An 18,074-nucleotide genomic window follows, 5' to 3' on the forward strand; every position below is an offset into this window, starting at 1 on the left:
GTTTTAGCTTGCAGATAGTTGGTACTGTAGCTTCTCATTTTTAAGGCAAGTACTCTAATTAGTTTCCCTTGCTTAACAGTTGAATTCAGTTTAGAACCAACAGCTTAAACATCTACTGTGTATTTAAGTATCTTTGAAATTCAACTGGCATTGTACATAAGGACAACAACATTTGTTTATGTACAACAAAGAATTGGAAGAGGCAGTGATCTTGATCACCAGCCAAGGGGGCGATGTTACTCAGAAACACAAGGCAGTAAGGAAGAACTTCTCGGCTGTCTTATACCAAATCACTTAAGTGGAGAGCTTCTTCGGTATGGAAATGTCCACCAAAAAAGATGATTGACTGAAAAGAAAATACAATCTCTCTATTACACTGCTACTACCTGTATGTAGGTGCAACCAAATAAAATACCACCATTAGTCTGGCTGTAATACTTAAAATGACAGTGATGTCGCTTCCCTCGAAAGATAAAACTGTCCTAATTCTAAAGGTAAGAACAAAAAAAGTTTCCTTAAAAAGATCTGGCTTTACTGAAACAGTAAATGATTGTTACATGTTTACAAAAGAATTCACTGGTTCTGTAAACTTTTGAAGTAAAGTATCAGCAAATGTCTGAAAAAAAAGCATTTTCTTCTAAGCTTTTCTTGCCCAAGCTATCCACATTGTCTAAGTCTCCTTTACCTTGGATACTTCTGGGTTTGCTGGCATTATCAAAGTCACAGACCTTCTCCCAGTTATCTCTCACTGCTTCAGGCGTCATTGGCTGATTCTTTCCTCTGACAATAGCACCCAAGGATCGCTCCCAGCGCACTAATGGGAAACATGAGCAAGAGAGTTCAAGTAACAAACAAAGAAACTTTAAGTTTACATTACTTTCATCTAGGCCACCACCTTCAAGATCGTGCAAGAAAAGAAAGGTTTTGAGTACTCCAATTTAATTCACCAGCTGGACTAAAAGGGCTCACTACTTTTAACTACCATTTAGAAAAGGAATGGCACATAGCTTTAATGAAATTTAAATCCAAACAGACTTATTGCTCTCTGAAAATATTACATCAGTTTTAGAAGGATTCTGTGTAGTAAAAAGTAGTAGCTAGTACTTATCTACAAACATTCTCTTCTGACGTGATTTTGGCTACTAATGCTTAGGAATCTTCTGAAAGCCTTGGAAAACTATATGGGAAATGTGAAAACCACTTTTTATCTATGGAAGAATGTTAATACCAGTAGCCAGCATCTCCAAATGGTCCCTGAAGTTGTAATTCAATACTGTTACTTGAAAGAAACTGGTAAGGCGAGTGTGAAGTCAGTTCTGGAAGGATACAGACTTCCTAGATTGCAACTAATCCTTAATTTGTCACGTTGGTTTTGCTCTTAATTAGGAATAGACAATGAATAAGGCCACTCTGGTACCTCATTGACAAACTGTTCTCATTTTAAAGACTTCACCAGTAGCCATTATGATGATGAAAACCGGTATTTTCTTTTGAGCAGAGAAGAGAAGGCAGAGATATTCGTTGTATTAAAATCAACCTCCTTCTGGAGTGCAGCAAGAGGTTTTACGCTGCTGCCCCATTTGTTTAATCTGTTTAATACACTACCTGGCAATAAATAGCTATTCCAGTGCCAACAGAACATTTACAGTTAGAAATGTACAAAATCTTTATCAAGTATGCAAAAAAATGTTCTGGAAAAATGAGGAACCACTTCTTGAATTAATGGCCCTACTTACAACCCACTAATGATATTCACATAGGCTGAAAAGTCATTGAACAATTCAGGAAAACAATGCTGGTATTAGGTTCAACATATTTAGGAAAAAAGTTAAGGCATTTCACATACTGAATTAATTTCTCCATCTTGTAAGTGCTCAGTATTGTCTGTGAGTTTTCTTTACGGTTATATTTAAGCTAGTTACTGGACTCACTCAAGGAAAATACTTAGCTAACATGGCTAGCTACTGGTTATTAAGAAGGCTAATTGCCTCAACATGATAATGCATATCACTAGTATTTTTATAAAAGTATAAATAAAGGTAGAAAGCAACTAAAAAGCAGCCTGTTTACCAGCACATGCTACTTTTATATCATGAAACATAGAAGTTATCAAGAAAAGGCAACAACATATACTTAGCACCAAAAGTGGAGATTATTTTTGACTTCAATTACACCCTCGGGATTCAAGACTTAAGGTTACTCAGGTAGATTTCAGTTACTATTAGTCAGCTCAAAAGCATAACAAATCACTTACCTAAGTTACCAGTTTCCCCCATGCATAGTGAAATTTGTGATTTTTACTTAAAATAAGCAGCCTCCTCAGAACCCTAGGCTTTTGCTAATTTTCTATCCCGATGTAAAAATGTCTTGAGCAGAGGTCAACTGCAAAGATGATTTGCACACTTCTATGGTCATTTCAGAACACAAAATCAATCCTGCAACACAAAATACTTACATTTTCCAATCCATCCAGCTCCCACCTGCTCAGAGAAAAGAAAATCATCAGCTTACCATGTTACAAACCAAAGTTTTAGTAACATAGGAAAGCAAAACTATACTTCAGAACAAACTCAACATTATAAAAATTTCTGAACTACTGCTGGTTGTATTTAACAGTTTAGTTAAGCACTGGAACACGAGCGACATAAAATTCCAAGAACAAGATAACAGCTTCCATCCAATTTAGGAGCTAGCAGCTTGATGATGATACCTATAATGCATTCCACAACTAAGTAATTAATCCTTCCTGTGAGTTACTTTCTCTGTTTGAATGATTTAGAAAGCAAAAGCTTCTTTTGAAGTAGTTGCTTCAGTACATTTTCAAACTTACAAGGGTACAGTAAGAATTGTAACAATCAAATTAGTATATCTTGAGCACACACCAGAATTTGACAAGTTTGTAACCTTGTCAACAACCTTGTCACTGCCTGATGTACTTCTCATATACAGCACAACAGGGTCAACATTTCTCCTGTCTATGCTGAGTATGTAAATTTCACATGGTAATTCAGTTTCAGCAAAAAGGTTAAGATTGGACAGGTTAATGACTGATTTTTGGGGGAGAGGCAAAGGCAAAGAAAGAGGAGGAAGAAAGGGAAAATAAAAACATTACCTCAAACAGACTGCCATTCTCTGCACAGCTCTCATGGCAAAGCCAAACAACTAAGGGAGCAACATACTCTGGCTTGAAAGCATCAATCAGATCTGGAGTAAATTGGAGGGGAGAATCATAAAATAGAAACACTGTCTGATTTCACCAAATTATTCTTACTCTAACATCTTCTGATGAACACCAGGGTCAGGTAGAATTTAACCAACAGTGTTCTGCCATGAAAAGAAAGGACAAATGAAATAAAACATTTGAAGATTCGTTAAATATGAACAACTCATGAGATATGTGTATGCCTCCAAACCCAATGACACTGGCACTCAGCCAGACAGATGAAAGACTGTCTAAATGTTGGGAACACCGTAACATGCAGACTACAAAGCCAGGTGCCTTCCTAAATTTCTGTCTGACAGGCAACCTGAAACAAGGACAAGCCATCTAGACATAACCCTGATGAAGATGTATCTGGGTTATTTCCCTTTTAATTTGCTATTCAGTTATAAAGGAAAGAAAATATGAAAAGAACTGCATCTGCTGAATATTTGAGAAACATCCCATTTGGAATTGCTTATATTTCTAAATGAGATATCAGAAATGAAATGTAAAATGAAATATTTCCAAATGAGATTATTAGGCCTGCTAAATTTACGTATCAATTGTATTTTGGTACATCACTGTAATCTGGCACAAGAGAAAAATATCTGAAAATGGAAATATTGTCAGAGCCGTGTGTGGTTGTTCAGACAGCTCTTACCACATATTCTATTCACTATCTGGAAATAAACCATAACTTTGTTTAATTTCCTTTCTCAGTTTTTAGAACATTATTCTTTCAACAGCAATAGCTACATAGCTGCTTCTCAATTAAAGGTCAGCAGGCATTTTCAATTATATGCTGACAGATGAAGAGCTGGGAAAGTTTAGCATTACAGGTAATTCTGAAAAATCAGGTAAAGCTGTCATAACAGAAGTTCATTTTTAGAAATTCCACAAAGGTAAAAGGAAATTGAACTCCACTTAATATGATGTGTTGTAAGCACATAACAAAAGCCTTAGGCTTTTCTAAAGTATTCCATTCTTTGCCATGCACCATTTAGTCTCAAAAATTAGCACAAGGCTGTTATATACTAATGCTATTACTCCACTATTAAATTAATTAAGAAAGTAGAAGTTTAAAAAAAACACACAAAAGATGCAAATTACTTTTGAATTCTAACAAGAACAATAAGTGGGCCAAGTTGAACATACGTAACTGTGGCAATGATCATAGAATCATAGAATGGTTAGAGTTGGAAGGGACCTTAAAGATCATCGAGTTCCAACCCTCCTGTCATGGGCAGGGACACCTCTCACTACAGCAGGTTGCTCAAAGCCCCATCCAGCCTGGACTTGAACACTTCCAGGGATGAGGCGTCCACAACTATGACAAAGCGTAGGTGCTTGCAGACATCTCAAGGGGAACAGGAAAGTACTGAGTAAGATAAAAAAAGATAATTTGATAAGACATATGAAAATGCTTTTAAAGTCCTGCTGTCCAAACCTTTTAAGAATATTTGAAAAACTGGACAGGGAGGGATGAAGGAAGGTAAGAAATAAATGCTCAGAGCTGTACCTATCTTCTAGGGAGACTAAAGGCCCTCACTCTTCTTAAAATGACTAAGAAAGAAAATAAGGAGGTGGTTTTATCACTCTATGTAAGTATCTTCAGGAAATTCCAGCTTCTGAACTCCACTTTATGCTTCAGGAACTCATGGCTGCAAGCTTGATGTATTTGACCCTTCTGTAAGTAAGTGGAATAAATCTCTGAAACCTACAACCTATAGAGGTGCTATATTTCCCAATCACTTGGATTATTTAGACCTAAACTAGGATACTTTACACAGAACTTAATTAGGCAAACAAAATCATGCATTCAATCCATGCATGCATGCACATATAAAATATATTACTCTTCAATATCTTCTATATCAGTCTGAAAAATGTAGTTATTCCCCTGGCTTTGAAATGTGCCTATCAATATGGAAAAGAAGAGGGGGGACAGAAATTAAATAGGCTGATTATAGAATACTTTCTGAGAGCAATTTCCTTTTACAGACTTTTTTTTCCATGATCTTTTTTTTGTTTCTTCTGGTCATTTGCCAAAGTAATTAGTCACTCTACTTATCCTAAATTTACACTTGACACACAGCTGTCTCCTACAACATTCTTTATACTGACTTCCCAACGCAGTGCTCTGTTAAAACCTGCTCAAGCATTCAAAGATTAATAACTGTGCAATGAAGAAAAACATATTATATTAGGCAACTCAGTTCATTATCATCTCCTGCAGATCATGGAATGAAGAAGCACACACATGACCTGTTGTGCAAAAAACAGTATTATACAATTAAAACAATACCGTAACAAGTGCAGATGCTTTATGCACATACTCAATTCCACGTCTGATGAAACAAATAAGCCATTCCGCTACTATAGGAGGATCTTGGAAGATATTATAATTAAAGAGCCTTGCCACATCAAATTGTTTTTGCAAATTATAAAAATTGCATTTTATCTTGTGGCAGGAAATAAGTACTCCTTACAACAGACTAAGTAAGTAAGCTGATAGTTAAGAGACAAAAAGACAGTAGGAAGAATGAGTTAGCACTGTATGAAGTGTAAAGGACTTGCATTTTCTAAGAGATAAGAAAGTTAGCTGTGCTTCATCTCACTGAAAATATCAGTATGTGTGGACCCTAAATGATTCACCTTGTGGCATGACAGTCTGGGTCAGTCTGGATCCCGCAGTAGGAGCAATTGTGTTGCAGTGGATGTTATACTTCCGGCCTTCAATTGCAATTGTGTTTGAAAGACCCAAAAGGCCAAGTTTTGCAGCACTGTAGTTTGCCTGACCAAAGTTTCCGTATATTCCAGCAGCTGAGGAAGTCATAATTATTCTTAGGGGAGAGAAAAAAAAAAAAAAGAAAAAAAAAATCAATTATTTCTTTAAGTTGCTTAACTCTACACAACAACATTTTCCAGCTTTGGCATTATATTCACCATATTCCACAAAACAAAAGTGTACAAATAAGAAAATATTATTTGTTGGGTTTGCTATTGAACAGCTGCCTTCTTCATGTTTGACTGATAGCAAACACCTGACACATCCTGAGGCATTTTCATAGTAGCAAAAAAATAACAAAATCATGAGCCTTTTAGAGTTATACTGCAAAACTAGAACAGACATTCTGTGACAATGAGGTACCGTATAGAAAAAAAGTATTTTCTTTTCTTTCAGCTCTAACTGCACTTCAAGTGGCATTATTCTTATAACTAACAAATAGCTTAAGTGGTCAGAAGAAAATTATTTTCTTGAAAATGACTTCACCTTAACATCTACTGGGTAATATGTGAAGACGCATGCTTACAGCATTTACATTCAAAGAATCCTAATGTTCCTTAAATATATGAAGGAAATAGATAGCAAAGTCTTGCCCTTTCCTGTCCCCTAAAATTATTGCTGTGGTGGTGACTGAACTGCTCACAAGAAAGGTCTAAAACCACTGCAATTCATAGCTGGTTTGAGGCAAGAAAACATCGCGCTGCATGTTTTCTCATAAACTGGGTCTATAGCTTCACTTCTAAAAGAAGCCTTATCTGTTCCATCCTACTGTAAACACACTGCATAACTGAGATGATAACCTATTTCATCTTTATTATTTGCCTCACTGGCAATAAGCCACTGTTTTTAATCTAAATAAAGAGATAGGTTACAAGTACTGGCTCAATACGATCAAGATGAAAAAAGCTACAAAATCAATATAATTTGTGCCATTTTTCAGATGGCACAAATATATACATAAACTGCAGAAGCACTCACTACCACTGTTATCTGAGCAAATACAGAAAAGGAGCCAAGGGAAGTGTTTTCCTAAATGGATGCAACTCAGACTCTAGCCATGTATTCTGCCTGCTGGTCTCTTCCCGTACCCTTATAGTTCAGTTCAGTTCCCTGGATGAGAGTGAACGTCAGCTCGGTCACAGTATGACAAAGAAGCTCGTATAGTTTTCAACATGTGGGTATGGTTGGTAAGATTAATATAATCACATCAGTGTTTTGATAAGGAAGAACAACAAAAGTGAAAAAACTTAAAGGTCTGAATTCCCTGCACTTTTTCAGCTAACAGTGACACATGCCAAAATACATTAAGAACACTCCCACAACTTCTAAGACATTTTTCCAAAAAACTAACCCCAAAAAAAGTCCAAGACCCACAAGCAGAACTGCATGTATCTGTCACTTGACTAAGAAGGAGCAGGAGAAGAATCCCTCAGACTTGCAGTAACATACAATTAACAAACATTTCTAACTAGTCCTCATGAAAAGAAATGTATTTCTATAACCCTACAGCTCCTGTCTGGGATATTTACATCTATGTGGAAAAAAACCTTTAAACATTTGGCTGGGGAGGCAGAGGAACAGCAGAACTGAAAGGATAAGGGCCTACACATTTGGACTGATTTTGTTTCATCCCAGTGACAGTGAAAGAGAAGGATAAAAAACTCCTTCATTATCAGGGCACGTATCAGTCTGTTATACCCCACTGAAAATTACAAAAAAAAAAAAAAAAAAAACCAAACCAAAAACCAACAAATTTTTACCTGCCAAATTTCTGATTTTTCATATGATCCCATGCAGCTCGGGTGACCAGGAACGATCCCCTCAAATGAATTCTATGAATTATATCTAGGGACAAATTAATGTTGGTTTAATAATTCAAGGATTTCAATGCCCAACTTGAAATACACCAGCTATTTCTTCTTCATGACAAAAACTGCACTCTCTTCACACTCTCAAACTGCTACTAAAAAAGTGGTGGGTTTTTTTTTTTTCTTTTTTATAGATCACTTTGAAATGCTTGCCTGAACATACACTGATATCTCTCCTGCCTCTTGGATGGGACCCTCCTGTATAGAATTCACAAGCATTCAAAATTCCTGTACTTCAGCACAGTCAAACAAGAACTACAGAAGCTAGGCCATCTTTGGAAAGGTCTGCTCAACTGGCTTATCACCACCTACCATCTCAGTGAAGGTTCCCTCTGTTTTTCTGCCCCTTGGCACTTCAGCTTTCCTTCCTCTGTTGTTACTTTTGGGTCTTTTAAGCTTATTTAGTATTCAGCCAGTCGGTGCTGACGCTAGGAATGTGTTCTGCTCACAAAAACTATTGTGTGTGTTTCACATGGCTCTTTTTTGTATTCCACTCAGCAATCAGGAGTGGCAGCTAGAGCCTTTTTTTCCCCTTTGGAACTACATACACCTACCATGCCTTGCAGCACAGATCTGGTTTGCAAGCTGAACACAAGGCTGCCAAACACAACCAGCTTACCACTGGGCTTTCAGGGCAAAAGTTAATTCTCTGATCTGGCATAGACAGCCTTCCCCACCTTCTCTTCTTTCTTGTGCCCATGGGAGGGATGTGCCTTTTGTCTTTCACACAGAAAATACATTTTGAAGTTTGTCAACTTACCCCAATCTTCATTACTTATCCGAACAAATGAACGGTCTCTTAGGATCCTAAAATGCATCATTAGGAGAACAAAACAAAGCAAAGAAAAAAAAAGGTGAACAGGTGTTTACACAGAAGTGACAGCCCACAATCAAGCAGGAAAAAACTTTTCAGGTTTTTACTCACCCTGCATTGTTTATAACGATATCTGCAAAAAATCCAAAGAAAATAAACTAAGCAAATGAACTGATAAAATACAACTTTGTTTTTCTATTTTTCTCCCACTTCTAAAAAAAATAAATATATGAACAAGAGCACTGTACGCATACATCATATTACTATTCTGTAGCTTCTTGTATTGAATAGTGGAACTCCACTATTTGACAATAATTAAGACAAGACAAAATACTTTAGTAAAACCTCAGCCTGCCAATGAAACAAAGCCTGACAGGGAGGTACAGCTGACAAGTGATGGAAACCTGGGAACACAACACCTGCAGGTATAAAACTGCAGTTTTGCAGCTTGCTTTGAATTCCAGAGTGCTCCCGATATGCAGTTTGTGCCACCATCTTTGCTGCAGTAAGCCCAAATGGTAACTGGAAGAACCACAGAGCCATTAAAGCAACCTGGATCATAACAATTTTTTGTCAAATACTTAATTTTGTTCCTGTCGGCTTTGATCATGTGTACTTTTAGCCATTTAACCCTGACTTAAAAATCACAGACTTCACAATTAAACAGTGGCAATCATATGGTAAAGAGGAACATTAATTGTTAGATAAAACAGCTCAAGCTTTTTCTTTTTTTTAATTTGCGTTAAAGCAGTTTGAACATCGCATGGGCAAAAGAGATTCTGAATCACGACAGAGCATCTCTGATTCTTCAGCAACATCATTTACCCTAATTTTATGCTATGCACCTAGTTATAATACTTGATGAACTCTATGCTTTGAGACAGAAGTTGTTAACCATTACTGAAGTACCAAAATTCTGAAGGGCAGGAAAACAAGAATCATACATTGAGCTTTAAAATTCGCTAAAAAGTACCAAAAAGAGAGAAAAGTTGCCCATTCAGATTCAAAGTGGAAAACCCCTGATTTAGGCTTCACTAACCAAAGGCATCAAGCATTGGTGATTTCTATTGTATTTAATACCCTTGTTGTCAATTTTACTGTTTATAATGGCTCTGTGCTTGCAAAGAAGTTACAACAAGAATTAGGCAACTGTACCTATCCTCCCAAAAGCCTCAAGTGCTGTCTTGACAAGTTTTTCACCATCTTCCACCGAATCTATAAGAAAAAGTGTGAATATTTAAGTAAAATGAACTGCACTTCCAGGATATTAACAACTAATTCCATGGAGCTAAGAAAAATAAGTTGTGTATAACCACAATATAAAATAAATTCAAATTCAGCCATTATTTGCATATGGCCTAAAGCAAATCCCACACAGTAAATCAAAATGGCACAATATTTGCCATTGCAAGAAAAACAAGAAGCAAAACAATTAAGAATAATCCATTCCCATTTTGCCTCTAACAACTGCAGATGCTCAGTGTCTTAGTATTTCAGTGTTACGAAATCATACGAATGAAAAGGGCATTACTAGACAAGTATTAAGAAAGCAATTTATGCACCTGCTTTTAGCTTCTGTCTCCGTACACCACATTACTTTACAACTACTCAATTTACATGGTATTGGCAAGCTGGCAGCAGTCCTTTATTAAGCAGCATCAGCTTTTCATACAACCTGTCCACTATTCCTACAGATAAAGCATTACACTAGTCTAGAAAAATAACATACCATAATTAGGTACTGCCTTCCCTCCTTTTGCTCTGATTTCATTGACAACTTTGTCAGCAGCTGAGGAGCTTTTGCCATATCCCTTGAAATCACCTCCAAGATCATTCACTGTGGATTACAAAGAATTTTTTCATTGTTAACACTCAGATTTTATGGTCTCTCTTTATCTCATTATCATGCTGGAAGTTATAAGGAGTATGAATAAAACCTGCGGCACCTATATCCTACTGAGAATCTCAGGTGATTAGAGAAGAACAGTAGGTCACATTATTATTTTTTTTTAAAAGAGCAGTATAACATACAGTATAATTATTTTTTTTAAATAACATGGAATACAGAACTTTTTCTTTTTTTTTTTTCTTCTCCACCATGCATTTAACTTGTTTGCCCTGCCCAGGCTACCTCTCTCATTGTGTTATTGTAGGTGAGAGATTAAGATGAAGATTACATACCAATCATAGGTGATTAATTCTGGTCTCTTGTCAAACTGCTATAGCTACTGCATGAACTGTAAGTAAGACTGAGAAGACTCTGTTCCTGTTTAATAGAGTAACTAAAATACTACCAGTAAACTTCACTATAGAACAGATCAAGCGGTCTGAACAAAGGGAGAATAACTGCTCTGGAGCTTCAGATCCTGCTCCTGTGGGATAAGAGGGCCACCTGACACAGAGAGCTGCTTTGTTTCCAGGCTGCTCTCTGTACTGGGGCATGTATCATTAAGGGTAGTTGCACTGTTATCATCACCACAGTTTTCTGCATTGCTGTACTTGCATGATCCACAGTTTCATGGAATTCATCAGGGAAACAAAAACAATCCCCCAAAACCCCATACATTCATAATACTTGGACAAAGAACTTTAAAAAATGGTAAGAAGTATGTTTAAATGGGTGCAAAATGAAATTGTAAGAAAACCAGAACTGACTGTGGATTTACATGCAATATTGGTATTTTGCTAAGCAGTTTTTTGCCATAGTGAACTCCAGCTTTGTGCCTCCTACCTTAAGTCCTCAAGAAGCCAGACATAGCAAAATCCACAAAATCGGCAAGATATTCTTGCTGGTCTTGATGATAAACTGCAACTGTAAGTCTGCTGTATCATCACAAAAGGAAATAAACCCATATTGTGGGTTTTTTCTTTTTTTTTTTTTTAACCTCTCCATGTAAAGAGGAACACAGCTTGCAGGACACATGACAAAATTGTTCTCTATTACTCAAACCAAGAAAGTCTCATCTGGAATCCTGTATTCAACTTTGTATGTAGCACTTCAAGAGAAATGTAGAAACACAGAAGAAAATCAATATGAGTAAATGAAAGTGCCAAAGCCCAGAAGAAATGAGCCATGTATAGAATAGGGGAAAAAAAAAACTACACCAAAACCAACAACAAACCTAAACAAAATGAAGAACCACCTAGCCTGAAGCAGGAAGAATTAAGACAGAACATGATGCTATGCCCAAGTACATTAACAGACTGTGGCAAAAAAGAAAAAGGACAAAATCTCCAACCTAAATGGAACAATATCTAACAGTTCGAACATGCAGCTAGCACAATTCAGGTGAGGCATTAGGGAAAACTTCCAAGTGTAGTGAAGCATTAGAACAGGCAACACAGGCAGGCTGCTCAGTCTGCAACATCAAAGGTCTTGGACACGACATTAAAGAAAAGCGAGTGAGGAACAGCACTAGGATTTCTAACCTGTCCTGGGAAAGAATAGTGGACAATTTTGTGGTAAACATTTATACAAAAACATTCAGTTAGTCTTGTTAAGACATTACAACTTTTTCTACCAAAGACATGCTTATATTTGTTTACCCTTCAATATTAATTTACTTTTAAAAGCTTAATTAAATATTTGGGAAAATTTGCAGAGGCAGAAAAGCACCTTGGACTGAGTATAGGCACTAACATAAGTGAAGCAAAAATAAGTATGCAAGAAAGAACAGAGCTATTCTAGGCTTTGAAAATGATAAAATAACTGCAAGTGTGATAAAGTAATTTATATTTAAAAAATAAGAAATAAAACAACAGATAAAGAACTATTTTAAGCTCAAGCTTTACATAATATAATTTCCAGTGGAAAAACACCCAGAACAAAAGAGCCAGAGACGGTAGCGGTTGTGACAGAGCATGGTTATAGCCTGAACCACAGAGAATTCCTCTAATTCTATGAGCGTGTTATTAGGAAGTAGAGCAGAGCAGCAGAAGCACATCTGTAAAGTGAAACAGTTGGTGCTGAGGACCTGACATCTACCATATGTGTTTTTTAAAAAAATAAACCAGCTCATTTCTTGCTGTAGTCTGATGCCACAAACCAAACACACATTTGGAATAATTCAGGTACACTGCTAAACTTCATCTTCCAGTTTAGTTTTCAGAGGAACTCCACTCATGCACTTCAATACCATCCCACAATGCAAACAAAAATACAGATACAAATCAGAAGAGATGCTTCAAAAGCATGACTTTAATCTAAACTAAAACAGCAAAACAGAAGAGCTCTCAGGTAGACTGAAAAGGAAGAAACAGTAAGGTCCGGACATAATACAGGTTGCAAGACAAAAACCAAAGCACTCCCCTCCCCGTGCTTTCAAATTTTTCTGATAATAAGCATGAAAGACACGAAGCATGACAAGAGACGTAGTAGCAGACAGCGTTTGTGTGATTAAAAAAAAAAAAGGGAGATTTCCACTTGGGTCACCTTGGTCAGTCTACCCGTGCCGACAGGAACTCACTCAACTGAAGGTTGGACTCAGAGCAAGATGTGAGACTAGACAGAAAATGCTCCCACGTCGGGACCCACTGGTGTTCCTCCAATTAAAGTATTTGATCACTATTCTTACAAAGTACCTTCATTTCCATAACTTAAAAAAAGTAACTTGTTTTAAAAATACAAAATGTGAGTCTCCTATCTGTTTTAGTTACAAAATTTCAACTCTTTACAGAAGTAACTTTTCAACTCTTTGAAGTCAGAATCATAACAGAACAACAGTTAGGAAAAATAAATATGAGCATGCAGAGGTAATTGCAAAGCACTACTATAAGAAGAGGAGAAGTGAGGTGCAGTTTCCGAAGGAAAACAAGAACTTTCCCTTACAGACAGTAAATTCTCAACTTACTGATTTGCTATTGTGCAATAAGGCCATGAGATAAAGGACTATTACCATTTTCTTTCACATCATTCTGGAAAGTCAGAACACCATAAGCTAGACAGAGTCAATACAGTTAAACATTTGGGCTGCTTTAGTGACCTATTTTTTGTTAAATAAGAACTTGAGATGAAGTATTCATGCTCCTAGTAGATAAGTTAAGTATCAAAGGTGGTAACTAAAAGAAAAAATATCTAGTTTTTTTAAAGTTATCTACATATACTTCTCATATTTCAGCAATAAAGTAAAAACAAATGATTTTTATGAAACTTTGTAAGCTGAGATTTTTATTAGAAAGCTACTGAAAATCAGTAAGCAAGTTCTTGTCCATATGTTTAAACGTTTAAACATTTAACCTTGAACTCATCAACAATACCTGTACAAATTCATTCACAGTCAGTCAAATGGCAATGCCAACTGCCAGAGAGTGCCCAGGAACGTAACTTAACCTTCAGAACCACCTTGTGATATAGCATTTTTGCATGACTAAATATTGCCTGAAGAAGGTTCAACCAAATGACTACGAAACTATCAGAAATCCTTTACTGAGAACTATTTGACACTGTCATTGAGACCAAATGGCTCTTCTCTTCGATGTTCTGCAGAAAGAAACAATGCCGTGCACTTTCAGCACATTCTGTGTTTTCTGGGAGCTACTGATACTAAGTTACATTCCAATAACTGCTCTCCTGGGAGAGATATTTGCATATTCAAACAGTTATATTAAAAGCTTCTGAACGGCATTCACCTAAGACAACACTCTCTCTGGCCACAACTCATGGTAAAGATTGGTATGCACAGATGAAAGTCAAGTCCAGAAAATTACCTGATTCAAATTGGCTTTACAGCAAAGATAAGCCCTTGGACAAACTTGGGCAACTTGTTTCATAAGAAAATAAAGCTTAGAAGCAAAATTTCAATAGCAAAAGATAAGACAGAAAACCATTAAATAACAAAGGTTACTGTCTAAAAGGGCATGGACTGTTGAATGCGAGCTATGTGAAAAGGCAAAGGTTATTGTCCAGATCTAGTTAGTCAACATAAAACTTACCGACTACTGAAGCTCCTCTTTCAGCAAAAGCCAGAGCATATGCTCTGCCCAAACCTAGTTTAAAAAAAAAAAAAAACAAAAGTAAAGAAAAAGAGTCAATTTTTTTCCTGGGTCACAATTCAGAGAAAAAGCTACACAAAAATGAAATGCATCAAGAAAAATGCACCAAATCAACACAAACACTTTGAAGGTTCAGAGTAAAACACTATTTCCCCCAGGAGTTAAAAGTTTCACATGAGTTCAAAACATAAAAGTAAACAAACAGATAAATTGTAGACAAAACCTCCAGTCATGACAAAAAAAAAAGAAATCCCCATGCTTACTCTTTGCTGTTGCACTCAACAGAACCATCAGGGAAAGGTGTCTGCTGCTGAGTTTGTGCTTGTGATAGAAAAATACATTTCTAAGGCAGAAAGTTTAATGTCTTGATGTAACCTCAAAGGAGGGGATGTTTCAAGTTAATTAATTACATTCTAAGAGAATAAGATACTTGCCTGGTTAAAGTTAAACTTTTAAGATTTGAAGAAGAAACTGTGACTGAAGATGTACTGACAAAAGCCCTCCAATTATGTGCATACAAAGGAATCACTTAGTATCGCAGTTAACCAGATGCACCCATAGTTTACCCATCATAACAGAAGACTGACATTTTTGCCTCACATAAAAAAAGCCAAGACTCTTGCACCTTTACTCTGGCTTAGATTCTAGCTGTTAGTACATTAGTTATTTGTTAAAACAAATGATTTACAGAAATATTATCCATTGTACCAGTCAAAAGTTATTGAAATCAGGGATAATGATTTTTTTTTTTTCATTCCAAGAGAAACTGAAATTTAAATGATCAAAAGATTATCAGTCAGAGAAAAACTTCTCAGGCTGCAACAGTATCTCTTTGCTCTTCACCAAAACATTCAAAGCTAGCTCTCAAAAGAAAAAACAGGAAAAAAAAAAATCAGACCTGTTCAGACTGCTTTGAAATACACTAATCTCATACCAACAAATTGGAATTTTCCTTAACACTCCTATAAGCCTCTGCAATGGAGAGTATCACGTGAGGTGCCTGTACATCCACTGCCTGATGTAATCCAAGTCCAGTAAAACTAATTTTGTTTTGAAAAGCCACACAACGGAGACGTGCACAAAACTCAGACCATGTTATATGTGCCAGTATTGTCAATTGGCAAGCAAGGACTGAATGCTTAAGAATCAAAGCTAATCTTAAAAAAAAACCTAAAAACTTGAATCATATAAACAATGACAATGCTGCACGACAGGCAGGAACAGTACTTCACAAGGGACTTGGCCAAAGTGAAAAGAAACTACTGTTTTTTAGATGCCTGTGTATGTGAAAACAGGTCTCACTTTAAAACAAAATAATGACCCAGATGTTTTGTATAAATTCACAGCTCTGATCTGTTCAGCAGCATCCAATTCAAAAAGCAATGTTGACAAACAATGCTATTAAGAGTACAGTCTAACTACGGTTCTGTAAACAAAATAGAAGCAAAACAAAAGCTAAACTGAAGTTAATAGGGCTTCCCTTTATCTTGGCTTAAGTTTAATCAACCACTTATCAAAAATCTATTGTGAAATACAACATCCAAGGACAGTTTTCTCTGTTAACAAACCATTTTCAAGCAGCCTAATACTTTAAGTACAAGAGTCACTGTACCCGTGCTTATGACAAACAATTTTTGCTCCACGGAGCGCATTTTAGAATCTCTGTTATTGCCAAAGTGTCTTGGTTTTGCTATTACCTAAGGTCTTAACCTGTTCTTCAGTGAGACTTGTCATATAGAGAGAAGCACATAAATACAGGGCTGGTAAAAGCTGAAAAGTACCATACATCTGGCCTCAACTAGTCTCAGGTTTGTCACCTTCAGGTGATGTGAGTGGACTGTTCAGTGCTTTTCAAAAAATCGCATATTCTTGGTCCTTCTCTGCAAGACCTGACATAATCTAGGCCTCCAAAATGACTTTTCTGGCTATGTGTGGCTCGGCAAGAAGAGAGCAAACCTTCACTGTGGGAAGGCAGAACTTTCTCAGAGGATGGCAGAACAAGACTCCTTTAGCAGCTCAACACAACCACAAACTTTGTCTCCCTCTTACACACACTCACAGCTCATGTCTTTGCTGGAAGTTGATCAGAGTAGGCAAAAGTCGATGCATGCATTCAGAAGAAAAAAAAAAAAAGGAAAAAAAAAAAAACAAAAGCAAAAACAACCAACCAACCCTACACCACAACAACAAAATCAAAAACATTTCCTGGCAAAACCAAGCATTCCACTGCTCCCCTGGAGAGCCCAGGCCCGCAGCCCACCAACAGCACTGGCCAGCCCTGCTGCTGAGAGCAATCTCCCCCCACCCTTCCACCGCCCCCACCCCTGCGCCTTCAGGCTGCCCCCCACCCAGCAGCAGGCCAGGGAAGGCAGCAGCAGGTGGGAGGCTGCTTGGCCCATGTCAAACCCCCGCTGGAACAGCACTGTGCCAGCACACGCAGGTTGCAAGTCTGAATCGCTAGGTCCGAGGCAAAACTGGAAGGAATTAGGACACCAAAACAGTACGTGGAGCCGGACAGCCATTACTGACTGGTGTGAAGCAGCGTTCCCCCTCCCGTGCATTTAAGGAACAGAAAGCACGCATTTGGAGGCAGTACTAAAGTGCTAATTGTCAGCAGTACCAGGGCTCGGATCAAACGGCAGCAGCTCCAGAGCCCTGCAGAGACACGGCACTAACCCCTGTACAGCCTTGGCACCGCCACGGCGGCCCTGACGGGCGAGGACCGGCACCTGACAGGGCCGCCGCCGGGCCTGGCCTCCCCCGCAGCCCCGGGCCTGGCCTCCCCCGCAGCCCCGGGCCTCCTTCCCGCCGCCACACCTCTCTCTTTTGCGGCAAACGGGGAAAAAACCCCGTTTTTAAGGAGCGAAGCCCTCACAGACGCCCCCTTCCGCCACTGGAGGGCGCGGGGTCATCTGTCAGGGTTGCGGACAGCGGCTGCTGCGGGGTGCCCGCCTCACCCGGCCTCCCGAACCCAGCCGCCTCCTGCGTGCGGGAGCGGGCGAAACCCCCTCCACACCGCACCCGGGGACAGGACGGTGCCGCTCACCTCCTCCAGCCCCGGTGACCAGCACCACCCGCCCGTCAAACCTCAGCCCCGCTGCCATGCCGCTCCGCTGCCCTACGCTCGACTGCGCGGCCCTGCCCCGGCTGTCAGGGAAGGTCAGGGGACGGCAGGGCGTCAGCGCGCATGCGCCGCCACCGCCCACCGCCCTCTGGGGAACGTAGTCCGGGCGGCCCCGGCGGCGCCCGGCTGAGGGGCGGGAGGAGCGGGAGGAGCGTGGCCCCGCGGCGGGTGGAGGCGGTTGTTTTCGGGCTCCAGGTCTGCCCGCTCTCTGTGTTTCCATGCTTTTGCAGCCTCCCGAGGCGAGCGGCTTGTGAAATAGAGGGGTGTTAACAGGCGAGCCTGTCTGT

The 18,074-nt window shown here is 38.6% G+C and overlaps 1 protein-coding gene across 4 annotated transcripts in view; it reads right to left on the bottom strand.

The window, feature by feature from the left end:
• HSD17B4 (hydroxysteroid 17-beta dehydrogenase 4) overlaps window positions 1–17,802 on the bottom strand; it is a 60,397-nt gene extending 42,595 nt beyond the window's left edge. For 2 of the 4 annotated variants that reach the window (XM_074166824.1, XM_074166826.1), the window contains exons 1-11: window positions 17,710–17,767; window positions 14,604–14,657; window positions 10,402–10,509; window positions 9,828–9,887; window positions 8,784–8,805; window positions 8,619–8,665; window positions 7,751–7,835; window positions 5,858–6,045; window positions 3,113–3,204; window positions 2,456–2,480; window positions 686–814 (exon numbers count right to left, since the gene is read on the bottom strand). In XM_074166824.1, the coding sequence (XP_074022925.1) occupies window positions 686–814; window positions 2,456–2,480; window positions 3,113–3,204; window positions 5,858–6,045; window positions 7,751–7,835; window positions 8,619–8,665; window positions 8,784–8,805; window positions 9,828–9,887; window positions 10,402–10,509; window positions 14,604–14,657; window positions 17,710–17,767 (868 nt within the window). Of the gene's footprint in view, window positions 1–685; window positions 815–2,455; window positions 2,481–3,112; window positions 3,205–5,857; window positions 6,046–7,750; window positions 7,836–8,618; window positions 8,666–8,783; window positions 8,806–9,827; window positions 9,888–10,401; window positions 10,510–14,603; window positions 14,658–17,709 lie in introns of all 4 variants that reach the window. The other 2 variants (XM_074166823.1, XM_074166825.1) reach the window with 2 other exon arrangements.
• Between the last annotated feature and the right edge of the window lie 272 nt (window positions 17,803–18,074).

This window comes from Numenius arquata, chromosome Z, assembly GCF_964106895.1.
Source record: "Numenius arquata chromosome Z, bNumArq3.hap1.1, whole genome shotgun sequence".
In the NCBI taxonomy this organism is placed as follows: domain Eukaryota; kingdom Metazoa; phylum Chordata; class Aves; order Charadriiformes; family Scolopacidae; genus Numenius; species Numenius arquata.